General features: G+C 46.6%; 2 protein-coding genes across 2 annotated transcripts in view; one reads left to right on the forward strand and one right to left on the reverse strand.

Annotated features, from left to right (window-relative positions):
• Nucleotides 1-16270, forward strand: part of LOC135814041 (tRNA selenocysteine 1-associated protein 1-like) — a 21326-nt gene extending 5056 nt beyond the window's left edge. Inside the window, exons 7-12 of the mRNA XM_065327090.1 lie at nucleotides 7510-7660; nucleotides 8320-8452; nucleotides 11861-11953; nucleotides 12662-12716; nucleotides 15195-15253; nucleotides 15387-16270. Of these exons, the coding sequence (XP_065183162.1) occupies nucleotides 7510-7660; nucleotides 8320-8452; nucleotides 11861-11953; nucleotides 12662-12716; nucleotides 15195-15253; nucleotides 15387-15470 (575 nt within the window). The 3' untranslated portion in view covers nucleotides 15471-16270. The remainder of the gene's footprint in view (nucleotides 1-7509; nucleotides 7661-8319; nucleotides 8453-11860; nucleotides 11954-12661; nucleotides 12717-15194; nucleotides 15254-15386) is intronic.
• A 2062-nt stretch (nucleotides 16271-18332) lies between these two features.
• On the reverse strand, nucleotides 18333-20383 carry LOC135814042 (L-threonine ammonia-lyase-like). The gene has a single exon (XM_065327091.1). The coding sequence runs from the start codon at nucleotides 20270-20272 to the stop codon at nucleotides 19028-19030; it is 1245 nt and encodes a 414-aa protein (XP_065183163.1). The 5' UTR covers nucleotides 20273-20383; the 3' UTR covers nucleotides 18333-19027.
• Nucleotides 20384-21922: the final 1539 nt, after the last annotated feature.

Consider the following 21922-nt stretch of genomic DNA (forward strand, 5'->3'; position numbering starts at 1 on the left):
AGCCTTTGCCAATCTTTTGCTGGAGTGGACCGAATTTCTGCGTAAACTGTCCCAAGAGCTCGTCCAGCAGAGGAACTGACACTGCTCTGCGGAAGTACTGCTTAGGAGTGTCCGCAGGAACATTGTCTCGACCAAGTTGACAACCACAAGTGTGAGGTGCTGATGGCTGCACATTGACACTGGCTGTCCTGTCCACAGCTTCCGTCCACCAAGTGGCATGGTAGTTGTCCACGGAATCACGGACATTCTCAAGTGTGGTCTGAGTTTTGGCGATCTGCTTGTAAGCTCGGCATACATCAAGCGACTTTTCCTGCAGGCCAACACAGAGGCCATGTAGGTAGGCCATGATGTTGGATACGACGGAAAATGTCAGGAGGAACGAGAAATCTGTGATAGTCCTCAGGAGGGCAGAGGCCTTGGCACAGGAGTCGGCGTTCCAGTCAGCGCGGTTATTGGCAATAACCTCGAAGGTGGCAACCACAGCTGGAAACAGGTCTGCGAAGGCTACGAGAGCAGTATGTCGCAGGACCCAGCATGTACGGCAGAGGCTGACCAGCTTCTTCTTGCGGCTTTCATTCACAGTGTCTGTTGGCATTTCTGTGATGATGGCTTCCAGGCGATTCTGACGTTTTGGAGAGTTCTCGAAGAAGAATGAAGTCTCTCTTAGAGTCGTCCAGTTCTTGAAGAAGAATGAAGTCTCTCTTAGAGTCGTCCACGTGTTCGAAACTAGCGCAATCTTCGATGTCGCCATAACACAGAGGTTGAGTACATGGGAGCTGCAGTGAAAGTAGACTGCCTTTGGGTGATCCCGTTGTATGACAGCTGCACATCCGTTCAAACGCCCCGCCATATTCGCAGCGCCATCGTAGCCCTGGCCTCTCCACTTTGCAAGATCAAGATCCCAAGAATGGACAGCATCTTCAATCTTGGTCGCAAGAGCCTGGCCTGAGATGCCCGTATCACAGTCGATGAAGCCAAGGAAGTCCTCCTTAACTTCAAAGTCTTTGACATACCGTACGACAAGTGGCATCTGTTCCATGTTGGCTGAGTCCGTAGCCTCGTCAGCCAGAATGCTGAAGAATGGTGCAGAACGGACAGTCTTCAGGATCCTCTCCCGAATATATTCAGCGCAGCAGTCAATGAGCTCATTCTGGGACTTGGCAGAGCAGTAATGTACGCGGTGCCCAGCTCCACCAGCGTGCAGATGAAAGTCACGAATGACAGACACATCACCAGATCTGGCCCTGAACTCCAGAAGAGCGAGGAAATTTCCAGGATTACCACCCTCCTTGGAGAAGATTGAAACTTCATCCAGCGTTTCAGAGGCAGTGCCACTGACTTCCACAGTCTCATTGCGATGTCCACGCAAGGCGACATTCTGCTTTCCACGAAAGATCACACAGTCAAGTATGCTCTTCAGCTTCTCTTCATTCTCCTTGGCCTGAATGGAGTGGGCATCTACCAATTGGTCAGCAACAGCAGCACCTCCACTGGCAGCAACTGCTTTAAACTGAGTAAGCCTGGCAATGGCATCCAAATGGATCGCTGCTGCCTGTGTTTCTCGTACAGGGACGTGGCCTTCTTAAAGTTTACACACGCTGAGGCTGTGAGTTGGCCCTGGTCAGCACCACTAGGAAATAGTAGGCAAGGTAAACAGAAACCTCCTTCACACTTCGAGGAGTACACTAGCCATGGATTATCTGACAGCCGCTGGTGTCGAAAGCGTCTGGTTTTCCCGTCCTTGCCTGGAACAGCAGGAAACTCGTACTTCGCTCCAGGGACGAAATGGCGGTCAATTAGTCTGCGCTTCTCAACCGAAGACAGCGATGATGGCAGATAAATCCAACGTCGTATTTGGAGATCATACTGCTGTCTAACATCGTTGATAGTCGTCGCAGTCGTCGACGCAGATGCAGAGGCACTACTCGCAGATAGGCCGCTTTCCCTGACCTTTGAAGAGGCTGTAGCGGCATTGTCCTCTCCAGGAAAAATCTGAATGTCGTCAGTCGAGTCGGACTCGTTATCGTCGTCTACAACAGCCACAGGCTCATCACTCTCGCCGGACTTTCGTTTTTTCCCGCCAGCAGAAAACAGCTCACTGATAGTGAGCTGGGTGGAAGCCTTGCGCTTCCCTTGAGGCCGTGACATTTTCAATCAGATCATCTTTATCACAACTGACAAAACTAAAAGTAAGTGCCTTTGCTGCGGTAAACAAAAACAATAATGGACTTGTTGCGCTGCTGCTGCCTGCAACAGTTACTGCAGTAGTGAAGTAGAAAAGTCGCAAGCACTCGTACCGTGCTGCTGCCTGTAATCATGTAATGTAATGTATGCTAGTCCGTGCGCGGCTGGGCAGTACTTGTGGTAACATCCGTAACCTGACCGCACGTATGTATAACTGAGTCACCGGCCTCGGCCTTCCGTTCTCTTTCCTTTCAAGCGCTGATGTTTGTGTGCCACTGTGGTCGCATCCTTTCGCGATGTCGTGCAATCTGATATGACACTTGACAGGCTGTACGTACGGTACTGCCTGGCTGCATGTAGGCCGCACACCAGGCCCCTACTGCACTACAACTTACTAGTACAATCTACAAGACACAGGTGCAGAACGTGCTCCCGCGAGGTCGGGCTTTCCGCAATACATTGGTGACTTTTCAAAACCCCGGTCGAAATATTTTGGGGGTGCACTTGCCCCCTGTGCCCCTCGCCAAGCACGCCCCTGCATCTGTTCGAATAACGTGCATAATGAGCTAGGCAAAAAAGCATAGCGTAGGGCTCTGAGCGAAATAAATAAACTTTCTCTTTGCATTCTAGGGTAATAAGACACCGTCTACCACCTTGATGACCTAGGCAAAAAAAGCATAGGGATGTTATAAATTTTTCATTTCTCCTATTTTTTTTCAAGACACAACCTAGGATTCGAACCCGCACTATCACCCTGCATGCATTCCCCCGATACACTTCGCATACTAAGGCTGTGTTTACATGAGAAATTTCAACCCGGGTCGAGTTCAGCCCGGGTTGAAAGTCTGTACGATAGACAAAATAGGTCAGCGTTTACATGAAGACAGTTGACCCGGGTCAAATACTGATATGCCGCCAAAAGTCCACTTCTTCAGTCCTGTATGGTCACGTGAATCCGTTCGCGCGAAATTTGCAGCTGCAGTGCCGTTCAAACCTGGCGCGAGATACGCACAGAAGTACGTTTGTACGATTTTCTTGACCCGGGTTGATTTCAACCCTCCGATTCAACCCGGGGCGAAATTTCAACCCGGGTCAAGCGCAATGCGTCATGTAAACGCGCCATTCATTTTGTGTACATGGCGGGTTGAAATCTGACCCGGGTTGAAACGCTTCATGTAAACACAGCCATACTCATTCTTCCAAGTTGCTTCACGTTATGATCTTGCATTTGAAAGCCCTATTTGAATATTGTGGCCAGCTGCCTTTGATGGTACGGTACAGGACAGGTACGGGATAGCGCCAGGCACAAACACACACGGAATTAAAGCTGTGTGGACCCTGGCTAGCGCCAGACGTTACTGAAGTAACGTCTTTTGCATAGCTACGGGAATAATCGTGGATGTGTTGGAGCTAGGTGTCAGGTCGTCGAATGTCTCAATATCCTTGTCAGTTTTATGCCTTGTTGTCGCACTATCTGACTGTATATTATCTCGTTACCTTGTTGGACTGTTAGTCATAACTAGTAACCTATAGGTCCTTTTTTCTTTCCCTATTCTATTGGCTCAAAAACCGAAAATAATTGTACTCGGAATAAATCACAGTACTGGTTCATACATCATACATGCATTTACAACAGAAATCTGCAGTTTCAGAGCAGCAGTCGGCAGTTACTGATGTGCAGACTGTGTGGTGAACATTTGTACACAAGTAGAGAGAGCCCCCAAATGACCCACCAACCAGTATACGATATTCGATCGGAGGAAGTCAGAGTACTCGAACTCGGTATCTCAGTGCCAACTTTCACCCCTAATCCTGCATTAAAGTACCACTACTGGTGCCAACGTTTCTTAGCTTATTGGTAATAACAAGAGTAGATAAACAAGAGTGTGCAACTCGCGGATGGGTTGGCCCACGGCGGAATTTTTTGTTGACGTAATCTTTTCGACGACGCACGCGCTGCGAGCCTTTTGGAGAGGTTTCCCTCGTGCACTTGGCCGGGCTTTACACTACATCGGTCGGTGCCCAGCACGTGCTCTCACACTGCTCTGCGGCAAAGTCCGCGTTTCTCTGAAAAAAGGTGACGTCAACAAAAAATTCCGCCGTGGGCGGGGGTATCTGCAGATTGTGCAGGAGAGATCCGGAGTTGCACACTCTTGTTTATCTACTCTTGGTAATAAGTTATTACCGTATTTCCCCGAATATAAGTCGCACCTTTTTTTTCTTTTCTTTTTCGCACCTTTTTTGTTGGCCTCAGGGCCAACAAAGGGGGTGCGGTGCGACTTACAATCGAGCATGATCACTACATATACTGAAGACTTACAATGGAGCATGATCACTACATATACTGAAGACTTACAATGGAGCATGATCACTACATATACTGAAGACTTACAATGGAGCATGATCACTACATATACTGAAGACTTACAATGGAGCATGATCACTACATATACTGAAGACTTACAATGGAGCATGATCACTACATATACTGAAGACTTACAATGGAGCATGATCACTACATATACTGAAGACTTACAATGGAGCATGATCACTACATATACTGAAGACTTACAATGGAGCATGATCACTACATAATTATACTGAAGACTTACAATGGAGCATGATCACTACATATACTGAAGACTTACAATGGAGCATGATCACTACATATACTGAAGACTTACAATGGAGCATGATCACTACATATACTGAAGACTTACAATGGAGCATGATCACTACATATACTGAAGACTTACAATGGAGCATGATCACTACATATACTGAAGACTTACAATGGAGCATGATCACTACATATACTGAAGACTTACAATGGAGCATGATCACTACATATACTGAAGTGAATATAGTGAACCGATATGACATGGACCTGAAAATGGGGATATGACTTACAATCGGGGAAATCCAGTATTGTAGTTACCTGTATGTGTCATTGTAGTGGTACACTCGGTCCTCTATTATCCGGGTACCTCAATCTGAGAACTGACCGTGTCTCCTGAACGCACATGACCAAGACTTAGGACAGTAGTGGACAAGTCATAACCCGAATGGTGATCCAAGCACCCAAATGAACGAGGTGTCTAGGTGGCATAAAGGAGAGGCTTGAGTAGGATGATGCTCCCATAATAGATTGGTCCTGTAGAAAGTTTGAACTTACAAGTACACACTTGGTGCATAGTTGTAGCAGCACTGGTCTTGCAGCACTTAAAGGGGAAGTGCATCGATTTTTCGAGTATGGTCCAGAAGAAAGACAATTTGATATCGGTTCGAATGGAATATCTCTCGCTTCCATACGATAAGCCAAACTTGCCAAATCGCCTCACGTTGCCATAGCAACCAGCGCAGTGATGACGTACGAAAGGCTTAGCTCCACCACAGAGAAGGTCGATCACTGCAGAATTTGGTCATTTTCAATTGGTTTATTGTATTCACGAAGTGACAGAAGGGCTGTGTTCAATGCTGTTAGTGCAGTGAACTGTTTGTTAGTAGTCCTCTCGGTTGTGTACTGGGACGTGACACCGACAGGAGAAAGCTGGAGTGCGGAGACACCAGCAGACAAGCGAAAATAGTGACGAACAAAATGCTGAAATCTTGGTTGGGACAAATCAGACGTCAAGCATTTCCCCCAACCAAGGACCATGCAGTTTGCTCTTCCCACTTCCTGAAGATGAATGTGATGCTTCCTGGCGACTCTACTATCTCTCGTAACATCTTCTGAAGCCAGGTGAGACGACGGGTGGTGGAGATTGACGAATGAAATAATGTCGTAGGTTTGAAAGTTTGCTGAAAATGTCTCAGGAGAGATGGCGAATTCCAAGCATCTTGTCCTGGAGGAAACCATTTCCTAGGCACAGTCAGCCTAGGGAAATGCATGAGAAGGGCGATAAATAGTTCACGGCACTAACAGCATTGAACACAGCACTTCTTTCACATCGTGAATACAATAAGAAAATTGAAAATGACCAATTTCTGCAGTGATCGACCTTCTCTGTGGAGGAGCTAAGCCTTTCATACGTCATCACTGCGCTGGTCGCTATGGCAACGTGAGCATACAATTGGCGATTTGGCAAGTTTGGCTTATCGTATGGAAGCGAGAGATATGCCATTGGAACCGATATCAAATTGTCTTTCTTCTGGACCCTACTCGAAAAATCGATGCACTTCCCCTTTAAAGGGGAAGTTAAGGCTAAAATCAAAATTTCACCAGTTGTAGTCTTCGGGGTGCCGAGTCGAATGGTCTTGGTCCGAGGAAGCTGAGCCGCTCTCTTCCTCCTTTATTCCCAATCGAACTCGCACACTTCCACCGAAACTGGGTGACTGCGCCCTATTAGATGGGGATTTGTATGCAAAATGTCACTAAAGGCGCCATTGAACCTTGGTATGAAAGTTGTCGCCTGCTGGCGCGGTGACCAGGTGACTGGTGTACGCAGGAGCACGTGACCGCTTGTTCAGCCATGTTCGATTGGGAATAAGGGCCGAACGCTACATTGCAGCCTTTTCAGACCAAAACCAGTCGACTCGGCGTCCAAAAGACTACCGTATTTTACCGGTTGTAAGTCGACCCCGGTTATAGGTCGACCCCCCATATCCGGAGGTCTTAATTCTGCTTTTTTAAGTTATCACCCAACGAAGCACTACTAACTACTCCCTGCTATTAACACATCAACAAATCGTGTAAACATTCATTATTGGAGGGTATAACGCCCCAATCCTTGAAAAAGGCCACTAAACTGGCACAAATGTGTACACATGTACACATGGTGCACTCGTACATGCAGTACAGGTCATTTTTTAAAGATACTGATAGTTCCCGGTTATAAGTAGAATCCCGGTTGTAAGTCGACCCCCACCCTTTCTCCTTCTATTTTTAGTTGTAAAGGTCGACTTACAACCGGAAAAATACGGTACAACATATGGGCCAATCGCGGTCATCCGTGCTTTTATAAGAACGAAATGGCGCTTTTAGTGACATTTTGCATACAAATCCCCATCTAGTAGGGCGCAGTCACCCAGTTTCGGTGGAAGTGCGCGAGTTCGATTGGAATATAAAAGGAGAAAGCGAGCGTCTCAGCTTCCTCGGACCAAGACCATTCGACTCAGCAGCCGGAAGACTACAACTGGTGAAAATTTGATTTTAGGCTTACTTGTAACTTCCCCTTTAACGTGCACATGTTCATATTGTGCACAATGGCATACATCATGGCCTACACAATGGCATAAACACTTCTTTCTACACCGCCACCTTCTGCTTTCAAGCTGTTCCCTGAACCTTGTCCCTGGACATTTGCTGTCTGTGTTGTGATGCAGTAATGTCCGATGCTGCTGGGCTGTCACGAGGCTTTGGGTTTGTTCGCTTCACCGATCCTGACGAGCAGCAGCGTGCCATGACGGAAATGCAAGGCGCCAAGGGCTGTGGGACAAAGCCACTTCGAGTCAGCGCGGCCACCTCTGGCAAGAAGTGAGATCTGTGGTCATGTATTGAAATCATTCGCTTTCTACATACATGCTGTGTGTGTGTGTGGGGGGGGGGGGGGGGGAGGGGGAGGTGCATGCACACTGGTGCCCATCGATGTGTTTGTAATATTGCATAGTATACCCGTTAGTCTGTTACTACACGTACTGTAGTGTCTTGTACGAAGGCCTGTCTCGTATAGAAGCCTGATTTTTAAGATACACTGTAAGCACATACGTCTGGTTTAGTATTGACATACATAGAGATACTTTGTTCGAATAGAAGCCTGATTTGAAAGCCTAACACTGACATCGGCTTCTACAGGAATAAGCATGGCTTCTATACGCGACTTTACGGTATCTGTCACTGGTTGTAGACAAAGTCGGGTACTGGTAGTGTGATAATGAGCCGATTCAGGTAGGTTTTCTTTATCTGATTCTGCCATTCTTGGTGTTGCCCGTGGTGGGTGCTGCCTCGTGCTTCACCAATTCAATGTACAAGTATATGTCCCTGAATCTCTTTGCGCTTTTGCGTGCGCTCCTGCGTGTATATGCCGGTTTGTTCCTACATTGAATATTGGCCGGTTTTGGTGCTTCCTGCCGTGTCTTGGGTGCGTCTGCTTGCTAAGTGCTGTTGCTCGTTTGCTCCTGTGTCAACCTTGTCAGCCGCACCAGTTCTTCGCAGTCAGCCGGTGGCTTATCGTCTATGCCGGCGACGGGCACCGGTGGGGGCACAGCCGGTACACCAACATATGATCCAGCTACTATGCTAGCTATGCTGGCTCAACAACAGCAGCAGGTACGTGGTTGCGTGAATTAGAGAGGTTTGAATAAAAGTTGCACGTATTTGAGCTTTTTCGCTTCAAAGCGCCCAAAACTCGTGTACGATTTGATATGTTCTACGTGGGTTTTCTGTAAGTTGCCTTTGGTCCATCCTGATCTTGGTCCATCCTGATCTTGGTCCATCCTGATCTTGGTCCATCCTGATCTTGGTCCATCCTGATCTTGGTCCATCCTGATCTTGGTCCATCCTGATCTTGGTCCATCCTGATCTTGGTCCATCCTGATCTTGGTCCATCCTGATCTTGGTCCATCCTGATCTTGGTCCATCCTGATCTTGGTCCATCCTGATCTTGGTCCATCCTGATCTTGGTCCATCCTGATCTTGGTCCATCCTGATCTTGGTCCATCCTGATCTTGGTCCATCCTGATCTTGGTCCATCCTGATCTTGGTCCATCCTGATCTTGGTCCATCCTGATCTGATTTGTGGGAGCATCCGTAGTTTGATTAGGTTTGTTGGAAGATTTGGTTTTTGTGCTTGGTGGCGGGAAAACGAGAGAGCTTGGAAGCTCAGGGCCCTACGCTATGCTTTTATGCTTTTTTGCCTAGCTCATCGTACATGTTATAAGAACTGATGGGAATGTCTTTTTCGTTGATTGGCCACATCACTGTATTGCAAAAACGTTTCAATCGGTTTGCTTATGAGTTAGGCAAAAGTATTTGCAGAATTTATTGCGGATTGTTATTTCTCTAATAATCATCTACTTTTGTTTTGCTCCTTCTTTTCTTTTTATCTCCTTATATTGTAAATCAACAAATTTTGGCCGATGAGTAATAGAAACCTCTCTATTAGAGAGGTTAAGATGCACGTTATTTCCGACGTGACGCGCAGTTTCACGTCAAATTTGAATTCGATTGGTATTTTTGCTCTCACGTGCATCCATTGCTCAATCATGCATCATTTGCCTATATGACAAACGTTGGCCTGCGATTTACTTTGGCCGGTTGGTACCAAGCGGCGAAATCAGCGAAATTAAATCGACAGCGAACATTAGTTGATTTTAATACAGTGATCGGATTTTCTGGCCTTTTTGTAGTAATACATGTACATTGACCTGTTGAGCCAATGACGCCGCCGAATGCATGGCTGCCTGTGGAGCACATCACATAACTTTACAGTCTCCTAAAATACGTATCCTGTCCGTCGGCAAAAGAGGCTACAGATTTAGTTTTTCTGCGCGTCGACGGGATGTCTGCGACGCGAAAGTTCAGTTCGCGTTATTTGGCTCGCAACGCGAGTGACCTGCTGCTCACGTCGAAATTTGGACATTACATAAATTTACAGTCTCCTATATAAATACGTTTCCTGTTCGACGGCAAAAGAGGCTGCAGATTTAGTTTTTCTGCGCGTCGACGGGATGTCTGTCCTGACGTTTACTGGGACCGGCGCTGACTCTGCCGATCACGGGCGTTCTGGACTCGACGGGATGTCTGTCCTGACGTTTCCAGGGATCGGCTTAGACTCTGCCGATCGCGGGCGTTCTGGACTCAAAGGGATGTCTGTCCTGACGTTGCCTGGTACCGCCGGACTCTACCGATCACGGGCGTTCCGGAGTCGACGGGATCTCTCTTCCGACGTTTCCTGTGACCGGCACTGAATCGCTCGTTCACGCTTATTTTGGAGACGACGGGATCTCTCTTCCAAAGTATGTTTATGCTGACGCATCCTATCACCTAATCGGCGTCTATTCTAATTTAATTTCCTCCTCGTCTCCCTATTTCTTTCCAAATCTCCCTCTACATCAGGGAGTCGTATACATAATACGACGAATATTGGTACGGTACGGGACAGATACAGGAGCCCGCAAATATTGTGGACAGCTTTTATGTACAATCCTGTAGAGCCTTTGTAGTCACAGATACGGGACAGATACGGGATAGCTCCAGCCGTGACACAAACAAACAAACAAACAAACAAACACCAAATTAAAGCTGTGTGGACCCTGGCTAGCGCCAGACGTTACTGAAGTAACGTCTTCTGCATAGCTACGGGAATAAAATGTTCCTTTTCCTGAGCTCCGCTAGCCAGAGGTTGTTGTCGCGAAGATTGAGTGGAAAGGAAGTTTGAGTGCCAGTACAGTAAAACCTGTAATGGCGACCACTCGGATATGGTGACCACTCGACCATGGCGACCACTTTGCCTTGTCACGGACGCATTCACATTCAAAACATCTCGGATAAGGCGACCGACGACCACCCACCCGCGACCGCGTTGCACTGTGCTAGTACATGTAAATGTACGTATTCCATGGTGCACCATGCATGGTAGATCTACACATCAGTGCAGGAAGTGTAGATGTACATGGTGCATGCACAACACTTGACAGGTCTGAGGTCCCCAGGCACATGGGTCGTGCTAGAGTAGCATATGTGTGTGCACTGTGATACACTGATCAAAATGATGTGTCACATGTGGATATGGTCACGTGACCCACTGAACCTGGATAAGAAGACCACCTGGCCACGGCGACCACTTTTTCTTGTCCCTTGAGGGGTCGCCTTAGACAGATTTCACTGTAGTTAGTTTCTTGTTGTGTCTCAGTGTTAGAGTTGAGATTTTCATGGGAGATGTCAGACCAAATAAGTACGCCGCCTGGTCCAGTTGGCAATGCTATCCATTTTAAGGTGCAGAATGACTTGCACTTGCTTCTCATCATCATGGGCAAGCCCAATGCTTTTCTCAGAGGATCAGAGGATTGCGAAGACTTGCAGATGCAGTGAGGAAGTCGTTCCCAGCTATGCGCGGTCTGAGTGCTAATATAGGGTGTGTGTGTGTGGGTAGGGGTGGGGTGGGGGGGTAATCAGGAAATATGTCCTTGGTGACTGGTCGTAAATGAGCAAATCGAAGAGACGCAGCAGGACTGACGATGAATGAACTCGCAAGACTGGCCTGCCACACTAGTGTTGACGTTTGATGTTTTTTGCTTTTTCTTTGAAGAACTTGCTTGAAACAGTGCCCGCACAGCTGGAACAGCGACCGCAATATATTATACGCGCGAAAAGAACTGAGGGGGCAGTTTAGCATTGCTATAATGCTATTTCATAGAGATAATCCATTCAAAATAGGTGTCTATCAGAACCCACTATCACCCTGAGCTCGAATCCTCAAGTGTTCTGCTCCATGTCGAGTGGCCTGTATTTCGAGGGTGTGTGTCTCTGCTAAAATGCCTTTAGGTTTGGTTCGGGGTGATGCTGGCCATGTTTTCTTCTTCTTGGTATCACATTATTGCTGCATGCTTGCTGTAATTTCTGCGGGTTGTGATGTTTGCTCTCATTCTCTTTGTGTGTGTGTGCGTTTGTGTGTGTGTGTGTGTGTGTGTGTGTTTGTGTGTGTGCGCGCGTGTGTGCGTGCGTGTACGTATACAGCCACAACAGCCACAGCAACAGGCTGCATACATGCCTGGTTGGCCGGGTGTGGGCTGGGCGGGCCAGCAACAGATGTACGCTCAAACCTATCCGGTAAGCAACTGTCTGACTGCTGAACAATGTGTGGATAGTATGACTGTGTTTGGTTGTTGTGCATGTGCACATGTGTTGTTTATTAGGGGTGAAGGTTGGCACTGAGATCCCGAGTTCGAGTACTCTGATTTTCTCCGAGTATTCGAGTATTCTTGATATCCTAAAATCGCACACCAAGGGCCTTAAACATCACATGATGCAACCCTGATTGAACCAATTGGCAGTCCTTTTCTCGAGTGTATTGGTTGGTGGGTCATTTGGGCTCTCTCTACTCATGTACAAATGCTCACCACACACTCTGCACATCAATATCTGCTGACTGCTGCTCTGAAACTACAGACTTCTGTGGTAAATGCATGTACCATGTATGAGCAAGTACTCTGATTTACTCCGATTATATTTGAAAAATCCAAACGAGTATTCGAATATTCGGTATAATTGTTTCACCCCTAGAACTTGTTATGCAGTTTACCCCACTCTTGACACAATGGCCAACTCGATTGGTCACTGTGGTCAGATACATGTACTTGGCTGGATCGCTTAGTGCTGTTCAATGCACAGACGTTTTCGAAAAGATAAAAAAGACTTGCCGAAGATGTGTAAAGTAACTTAAGTTGCCTGGAACTAGTGTATTTGAGTTTGCCAAGACCAGTTCCAGACGATATCCTGTATGTCTTGTTTCTTGGTGCCACCTGTGACTGGTTACAGATGTACGATGAAAGTGCTATGGCCGCAAGCAGCATGGCGGTAGAGCCGTGTGAAGGTGAGTGTGCGTTGCTTCTCTTTTGTACGGCTTTCTAACCAGCTCGCTGCAGCTGCTGCTGCCGCCGCCACTGCTGCTGTTCTTGTCCTGATGGTGTTGTATAGTCTGGTGCAGTGGAAAGTTCTAGGGGTCAAACGGGTGTACCTTTAACTAACGAACGGGTAATTTTCTTAACGGGCGGGTTAACGGGTACCCTTTAGCAGCCATATTCATTTTTTGTGCATTTCTCACATAAATCATGATTTAAATTTGTATATTATCAGGTTGTATTTTGATACCACATTAAAATTCGCAATTGATTCGTGTCTCATATTATGGCAATGAAGTTCCGAATGAATGTCATCCGTACATTTGCCCATGTACACAACTTCACAGGCAGTTTCAATCGTACATGGTCCTATAATGTTGTGTAGTGCTACATGTATTTTGATACATGTACGCAAATCAACTGCAGATCGATGTGATTCAAGCCATGCAAGTACAGAGTAGTTTAGCAAAACTTCTGTGATCTCGCGCAATCCTACTTCAAGTATTTGCTATGTCGCAGAGAACTGGTACTCTTCGCATTCCGAAGATGTCCGCACCCATAGCTAGCTGGGGTGCCTGACACAGCTGATGTGCTGCTGGCCAGCTAGCTGCTAGTGCTAGCTGCTAGTGCTAGCTTGTTGAACTCGTGAAAAGAATCTTCACTAATCCGTAATCTTGTATGCAATATTTCGAACTACTTTTCAACTAAACCAAGCTCGTCGATTGAAGGAACAAACTACAACTATGAGTATCATAGCTACCACCTACGGACATCACCGTGTGTGACACTCCGACTGGTCACTCAACCTGGTGACACTAGTTCATCTTCAAGTGCTGTGGCAGGTTCGATGTCGGAGAACCATCGTAACTTTCTAGTAACTCAGCTGCCATACATATCGATGTCGGAGAACCACCATAACTTTCTAGTAACTCAGCTGCCACCTCGAACGAGTTTCAAGTCTTGCATTTTCTCACATCGCAATCAAAAAACCTCCAGTACGAGGACTTTTACTTGCACTAGATTGGAGAGAACGACTGTCTTTCAGGCTGCTCCTGCCTGACAAAGTCGAAAGCGGGAATGCACAGGAAAAAGGAAAAAGAGTATCCGCACTCCTATTTTGAGTCTTGGCGTGCAATTGATATGATAGGATCATCGAAATCCAACCTTCATTTTTTTTTAACCGCAATCAATAATACAAGCTGGATCGACATTTGTGTACACTTTATTCATGTAGTGTAAAACTGTGGAGACAATGTGCAATAAAACGATGAAAATGTGAAGAAATGGTGTAGAGAAAATGAGGATTCAAACAAGTTTTCGTACAACACTCATCAGGAATCTTCGTTGTACTAAAGGACAATGAAAACAAAATTGAACTATTATAGAAAATCTAAGTTAGAGAAATAACACTAAGAACAACAGCAGTGAAATTTGCAAGTGTGAATTTTATCAATGAAAGCGAGAGCAATAACGAATGCGTGTACTAACACTAAACTTGCAACTGAAAAATGAACAAAGAAGAGAAAGGGACAAAGTGATAACAAATAACAGCAGTACATTACACCTAGAAAATTAACGGCCAAGCTTGGCTGCACAAAACATGACACTTTACTTGAACAATTTCAAACCAATTATACTATCCTTCTGTACACACAAATTAGGCTTATACAGACGCTGACAGATGGCTTCCAAAACTTTATTTTTTTAATTTTTTAATTATTTTTTTACAAATGGTACCCTTTTACTAACGGTACCTGAGATTTACGTGCGGGTACCCGGGTAACCGGTACATCCGTTTGACCCCTAGACTGGAAACGCTCTACTAGTATTACGGATATGCTGGTCCTTGGGGACCACACGTATTGGTGGTGTATACAGAGGTGTCCGCATTATAGAGTGCACTGTAACTTAATCGCTAGCAGTCGGGACTGACCAGGTGTGTCCTCAATGTAAAGATACCCCTTATTGAGAAGGCTCGAGGTGTTTTCGACATGTTTTTTCCCCAGACTGTCATCCCAAACACCAGCTTGCCACTCTAATAAAAGAATGTAGAATTTTGCCATTCGCACAACCTCTATCTCTAACAATGACTGGCATTTCACGTTTCTGTGTGCAGTGATGCGCTGTGCATGCTAATCTCAGGGTCATGACTTTGCTGTCTTCATTCTTTTTGCCGTGGTATGCTGTAACTAACGTTATGCTTGTATTCGTCGTATCATGCCATTGTCTACGCGCTCTGTGTTGAGATGTACGAGTACGGGTACATGTTTGGAGTGTGATGTTCTCTTGTGATCCCTTGCGCATTGTGTGCAGGCATGTTGCAAGTAGTACAGTTGCTAATCAGAAGTCAAGCGGTGGTGCGTGCGTGCGTGCATGCCTGACTACTTCATGTTACGTATCTAATCAACCAAGTGTACCAATGCTGTGCTGTGATTGTCACTGAACTGCAGATCCCAATCCTCCCATAGACACGGAAGAGCTGAATGCTGCCATTTTCCGGGCGGAAAACGTAAGTGTGGAACGCGTCTGAGAGTTGCTTTTATTGTTGCGGTGGCTTTTGATGTGCTGCCACAATATAGCTGATGGCCCAACCGTTGGTAATTTAGATGTTGATGTTGATGGTGTGTTCTGTGTTGTTGTAGGTTTTGTTTGATGACATGGAATCATCGCAATGGCAGCCAGTTGAGAGTGTCATGTCTGGCATTCCATCCCTCCTGCCCGCGTAGCCTCAACTCGCCGCAATCATCATGTGACCGTGCATTTGTATGCGCGCAGCAGCGGTGTTCCCCAAGAGTGTACGGTTAGCTCACACACTTCCCGTGGAGAGAGGCTAACGGCCTGTAGCCACTCAAAGCCTGTGACTCGTGTGAGCATGTGTCCAGTCACAATGTGCGCAAATGAAGTGAGTACGCATCTTTCACACGCCGCCTGGGCTGCGTTATGTTGCTGCCAAGGCCGTTCGAGTGACTGCTTCGGATATGACACACAAGCAGGGCTAGGAATGTAGGCACGCTGGCCGTGGCTTACTACAGCAAGTACACAGTGCACCTCAAGGCCCAGAAATACCATTGTCTCTACGAACTGCAAGTGTTAGTTGCGTGGCGTGCCAAGATCTGACTTGCGACCGGGTAGTGTACTGATCCAACTGATGCGTCTTGTTTTCTAGTCAAAGCCTGACGAATAACTTAGTGTCACTGAGTGGTGTGTGGCAGGACTTCATGTAACAAGCAGCAACAGCTGAGTCTGAACAAGTTAGTAACACTAAGGCGTTCTGATATTTTGTCTTTTCTAGGCAGTGTTCCTGAGTTCATCTGTTTCGCTCACTTATGCAACTTGTGTAGACAGAGTTGTATACTAACATGGCGGGACTCTTCCGCTGATTGTAAGCTATCGTCCTGTCTGTACCCCCGTTTGATTCTGTGTCCCGTATACAGTTTATTTGATTCGTTTCTGGGAGAATAATGCACTCCCATAATTTATGGCATTGACATCCGTAATAAAATTAATACACTGTAATACACTTCAACTTTGTGTGGTAGACCTTGGACCTTGGTACGTTTGCACCATGCATGCCTGTAGTTATGCGTGTATACTTGCTTGAAGGGTGTGAATGGTTGCTACTCAATGATGGGTTCAAGCAGGTCATGCTATGCTGTAGAGGCTTGAGGGAAGCACCAGAACCCGGCCATGTTAGATGCACCCAAACATCTCTTATCTGGAAGCCTTGGATAAGGGCGCGTCTCTTTGCCATGTGCTGTTAGCTTGGTTAACCATGGCAAGAAGGGCATCACTTCGGTATTTCTTGGTCGATCCCTTCTTATCATCTTCCAGGCTGTGAGATGCTCGGTGAATGTGTGCTGTGTGTGCTTGCCCTCTGAGAGCTAGTGAAGGCATAACGTTACAATAATAGATGTACGGTCGTGAGACCTAATGATATTTGAGGCTGTCTGGAGATTGAGTAGGCACGTTTGCCATTCAGGCCCTGGGCATGGGGCCTGAATGGCACCGTAAGAGGGCATGAATGATCACGTGAGGGTGTATGGTACGGTGCATCGTAGTAGAGCTGGCAGGCAGACAGGCAGACCTTGGTAGACCAGGTAGACTGTTAGTCTGGGGTAGGATCAGGGCCGGGGGTTCAGGCCCTGCCTGTAAGCGCTCTTATTGGCTCAAACCCTGGCAACGATCACGTGGCATGTCTGAACCAGGGAGTAGTACAATACTACTGCCTGGTCTGAACTCTTGCTACTGTACTCTGTAGTCTGTACAGTAGGCGCTAGGTCTCACGTCAAGAGTCCATAACCTTGTGCCTTGTGGGCTTATACTAGTATCGAATAATAATCTTGCTTACATAGTGCTAGCGCATGGGAAGCTTGTTTCTCTTGCACATGTGCCAAGACTCAAGAGTTTCATGCACTCTTGGTACTTGTACTGTATAAGTACAAAATTTCGTTTGGAATTAACTTTCGCTATATTCGTTAGGGGGCACGAAATAACTAAAGTTTGTACCAAACTTGAGTTATTTTTCTGAGGGGTGACAGACTAGACCTCGACCAAAAACGAAATTTAGTACGTAAACAAGCCTGCTGGTGGAGTGAACGAAAATAATAATTTGTACTTTAATATACAGTACTACCATGGGGAACTATTAGTGACTATAGATTCTATCAGGGAGTCGTCAAATAAGTATTTGACGACTCTCTGGATTCTATCAATCACCAAGAGTCCCTTACTAATAAGGGGCTGTCCAAGGTTAGGCCATGGTAAAAAATAAAGTTGATTCTCAGGTCATGAGCCTGTGAAAATCGGTGCGAGCGATCGCGCGAGCGATTTTTTATTTTATTTCCCACACTTTTTTTATTTCCAAAGATAGGGTCACACATATGTACGTCACAGGTTCATATAATTATTTTTATTATTCAGGCCAGGGAGTAGAAAAATACCGGTATTTTACTACTCCCTGATTAATGCCTTTCGCAGTGACCGTTTTCATGTGCGCATATATGCATGCATAGAAATAAAAAAAATCGTCTGTGCGCCGCCAAAAATCGGTGCGCGCGTACTTGAGAATCAAAGATATTTTTTACCATGGCCTTACCAATAATATTTTCAAAACGAAAAGTTTTCGTTTGGGGGTGGGTGGGTTTGATCCAGGGAGTCGTCGTATTTGACGACTCCCTGGTTTGATCGAGTTTCGTATTGAAATTTTTTAAATAATCATTGATGCAGATGGAGAATGCCCAGTTACCTCTGGGTGTCGAAATTGACATTGATATTTTTACTGGAATTCGTTTCACCTTCAGAATAGGTGGGTGGGGGCTGAAAAATACTAAATCTTTTCGTTTTGTAAAAACAATCGGTAACCCCGGACGGCCCCTAAGTAGTTACTATTATAACCAGAGTACTCTCTGCTGGTGATCATGGACTTTTGACTCAGTTTTGAGCAAGACTACTGTACATGTACTAGTACCACCATCAAGAGTTCATAACCTCATGACCTCTTGCCACCATGCATCTGCAAGTTGGTTGGGAGTGTGCATGTCTCCCCGCCCAATAGATTAGGACTGCGCCCGCTGCAGTGCAGTTCCAAAAACAATTTCAAACTGGCATCATGACAATGCTTTTAAAATGGCACTGTGGTAAGAGTGGTTGAATTGTGCACATGCTTAGCAAGTACATGATTTTACAAGACGACGGCAACGACTAGTCGACTATGTTCAGCTCAGCACAGATACCAGTAGCAAACAATGATGTCTTGGTCAAACCTCTGTTTTCTGCTGTTCAGATAAAGTAGCCTACATGTAAAACAAACTAAAAGTGTGAATGTTTGCAAGCAGGAAAGTGTGAATGCCTGCATGCGTACTACATGGCAATACGTTACTTGGGCATCTGTTCGTCATCGGTACGGTTTGTGAAACATCAGAGGAAAGGAATTGTTAACCATTGACTGTCATCAAGAGTACATGGAGGGGTTATGTACTCTTGCTATCATCAAGGGTAAAAACCCATGTTATGGATGGCCCATGCCATGTGTGGCCATGGGACATTTTATAAATTATTAGAATTAGAATTGTTGAAAGACAAGGCCGGTCAGGGAGCATCTAAAACAAGAGGGAAGAAAGTAGGAGAAGAAGTCTCAAAAGTACCTAGAGAATAAAACCACACAGTTCAGTCTTCACTAGTTTGAGGGAAAGAGTTCAGTCTACGAACACATAGTAGTTGAATGGGAGATGAGGGCACATCTCTGAAGATTCATTTTCTGCTCATTGTAGCTCGACCAGCAGGCTCAGGTGTGGATCTGTGAACTCCAGTCGACGCGATTGGGATAAGACTTTTCCAGAGCGAGCCGCAACTCATTGCTGTGCGCAAAGTCTCGCGTTTCGCACACGCATTTGATGTCGACGTTGAAGATATCACTACGCACCCACGCTCGCTCATGGAAGATATCCTTGATGGAAACACCGAGACCGCCAATGATGCGAGTCAGCTCGGCAACGCCATTCGGCCGATCATCCACTCTTACCACAAACTTAATGAGACGGCCGTCGGCGGCAAGACCGCGCTCCAAACAGCGGCCCAGCACAGTGGTGTCAATGTTTCCACCGCACAGTGGCACCACGACTTTCTTTCCCTTCAGCTCGTCCAGATCACCACCGAGCAGAGCAGCCAGGGCAGTGGCACCGGCACCTTCCACAACGGCCTTCTCCATCTCGATCAGGCGCAGGATGGCGAGCGCAATCTTGTCCTCCGATATGACGATGTGCTTGTCGACCAGCTTCTGTGCCGTCTTGAATGCGTTGTAGCCAACCGTGGGGACAGCGAGACCATCAGCAAGTGTGGGACCAACAGGGGTGGCTACGGGGTGGCCGGCATCCATTGCAGCCTGCCAGCTGGGGCACTTGTCCGATTCTACGCTGATCACCTGGACATGCGGTTTGAGAGACTTGATGGCCAGTGCAGTGCCTGCCAGCAGACCACCACCGCCTACTGGTATAACAATAGCATCAAGGTCAGGAACTTGTTCAATGATTTCCAAACCCATTGTCCCTTGTCCGGCCAGAATCGGGACATCGTCATAACCGTTTATATATTGCAACCCCTTCTCCTCCGACATTGCCATTGCGTACGCTTTGGCTTCACCAAAATCATTTCCACGCTGGATAACATTGGCTTCATAGTGTCGACATAGAGATACCTTCATGAGAGGTGCTGTCAGTGGCATGATTACAGTCACTGGCACATTCAAATCTCGGCCGTGATAGGCCAAAGACAGTGCGTGATTACCAGCAGATGCTGCGATGACTCCGGCACGCCTCTGCTCCTGCGTGAGGAGCATGAACGTGTTGCGGGCACCTCTTTCCTTGAAGCTGCCCGTGAACTGCTGGTACTCCTTTTTGAAAAATATCTCCATACCCGTCAGGGCTGACATGTGAGATCTGTCGCATGGCGTTCTGTTGATGCCCTCGCGAATACGGAAAGAAGCAGCACTGACTTCTTCGAAAGTAACCGCGACTCCTTCCGGGACGTCCATGATCCGATTACGGAGAAAAACTTACTTTCTACCTCCAAGCACCAGCAAACAGCACAGACAGACACACCTCCGAACAACCCCTGCTTCAATAATGGCTGAGCAGGAAGTGTCACAGAAAATCAGTAGATTTGCGCGAATAGAGTACCGCGCGCGCGTGTCGGGCGCGGATCACTCATAAAAGCATGCAGGCCATGCGCCAGTGCAGCAGTGCAGTGCAGCAAGCACGATCCTAACCTAGCATACGATCAAGAGTACAGTCAGTGCCATCAAGAGTACATAAACCCAAGGTTTACGGACTCTTGGTGCCATTGGCATTGGTCTACATCACTCATCACTCATCGATGCATCATCATGCATGGTAGAGGGGACGGCTCAATACCGGGACGCTTTGACAGCCAAATAATTTATAGACCCAAACCGATCATCAGCGTTGATTTTTCACTTGAAATATGTTTGTGGAAGGAAACTGGCATGTTGAAGTTTGCTCTGGGGCCAGAGTCAATCGAACTGAGCCACTCCTTTGTGCTGACCCATTGCCTCCAAGTTGCCCAATTTTTCGCTTCAAAAAAGTTCAAATCAGAGGTGGCTCCAAACCGGACACGTTTTAGAGTGCACGTCAAATTCACTCTGGGTCTGAAATTAGGTAATTGCTATCGCTCCACGACGGCCAGTACAGAGTAACAATAAGCCTTGTGTGTGCTTCCATTAGTTTTGATTGGTATGCGGTGCTTTATTGGCGAGAGGCGAGCCGCTGTTTACCTGCGACAAGAAGTTGATTTTTCGAAAGTCGTAAAACTCAAGTCGCAGTGCGAAGCAACACGTCAAAAAACTCACCTGCTTGATATGGCGCTTCTGATCATCGCAGAGCCATGAAATTTTGGCTCGGAGTACATGTATAACACATCGTAGTCTCGCTGTGACATAATTATTATGTTTTCTAATCAAAATACCAAGAGAGAAAGTGAATATTGAGTCCGTTCCGATTTGCAACCTGTGTCCTATTATTTTGACTCGAACCGTCCCCTCTACATGTACATCATCAACTCAACTCAAGCCCTCTTGAACTAAAAAGTTAGTTACATGTACCTGTAGAGTGTAGTACCAAGAGTACATAGGTTTATGTACTCTTGGTAGTACTCATGGTACATGGCTGTAGTGTACTTCTATTCGTCTTCGAGTACAGTAAGGGGCCATCCGTAATTATCGATCTTTTTCACGAAACGAAAAAGTTTCGTTTATGGGTGGGTGGGTAGTGACCGGTTTCGTTTTGAAAAAACATCGAAAGCGGAAAAATCTACGCGCACTGCACTGCATGCATTGTGTACTTCGAAGTAGATCGACAGTACGATGCACTGATGCCACTCTGTACTCAGTGCAGTCGTGAGTTCCTTTCGTGCTCGGATGACTTCTCCGACGAGGACCCATGGCATGGGACCGACGACAGATAGATAATACATGTACTTCGTTCCAGCCGCCGATGCAAGAGAATTTCAAATTACGGAGCGGGGCGCACGCCAAGTAAATTCTCACGCAAATATGGGGAGCGCCAGCCGCTGAAGACGATGTCGTCGTAATGTACCTGGAAGAATCTGATCGTGCTTATGGTGGGAAAGCCATGGAGAGTGATCCCCGTGTCGACAGTCTTCCAGA

Source organism: Sycon ciliatum, chromosome 4 (assembly GCF_964019385.1).
Source record: "Sycon ciliatum chromosome 4, ocSycCili1.1, whole genome shotgun sequence".
NCBI classification, from domain to species: Eukaryota; Metazoa; Porifera; class Calcarea; order Leucosolenida; family Sycettidae; genus Sycon; species Sycon ciliatum.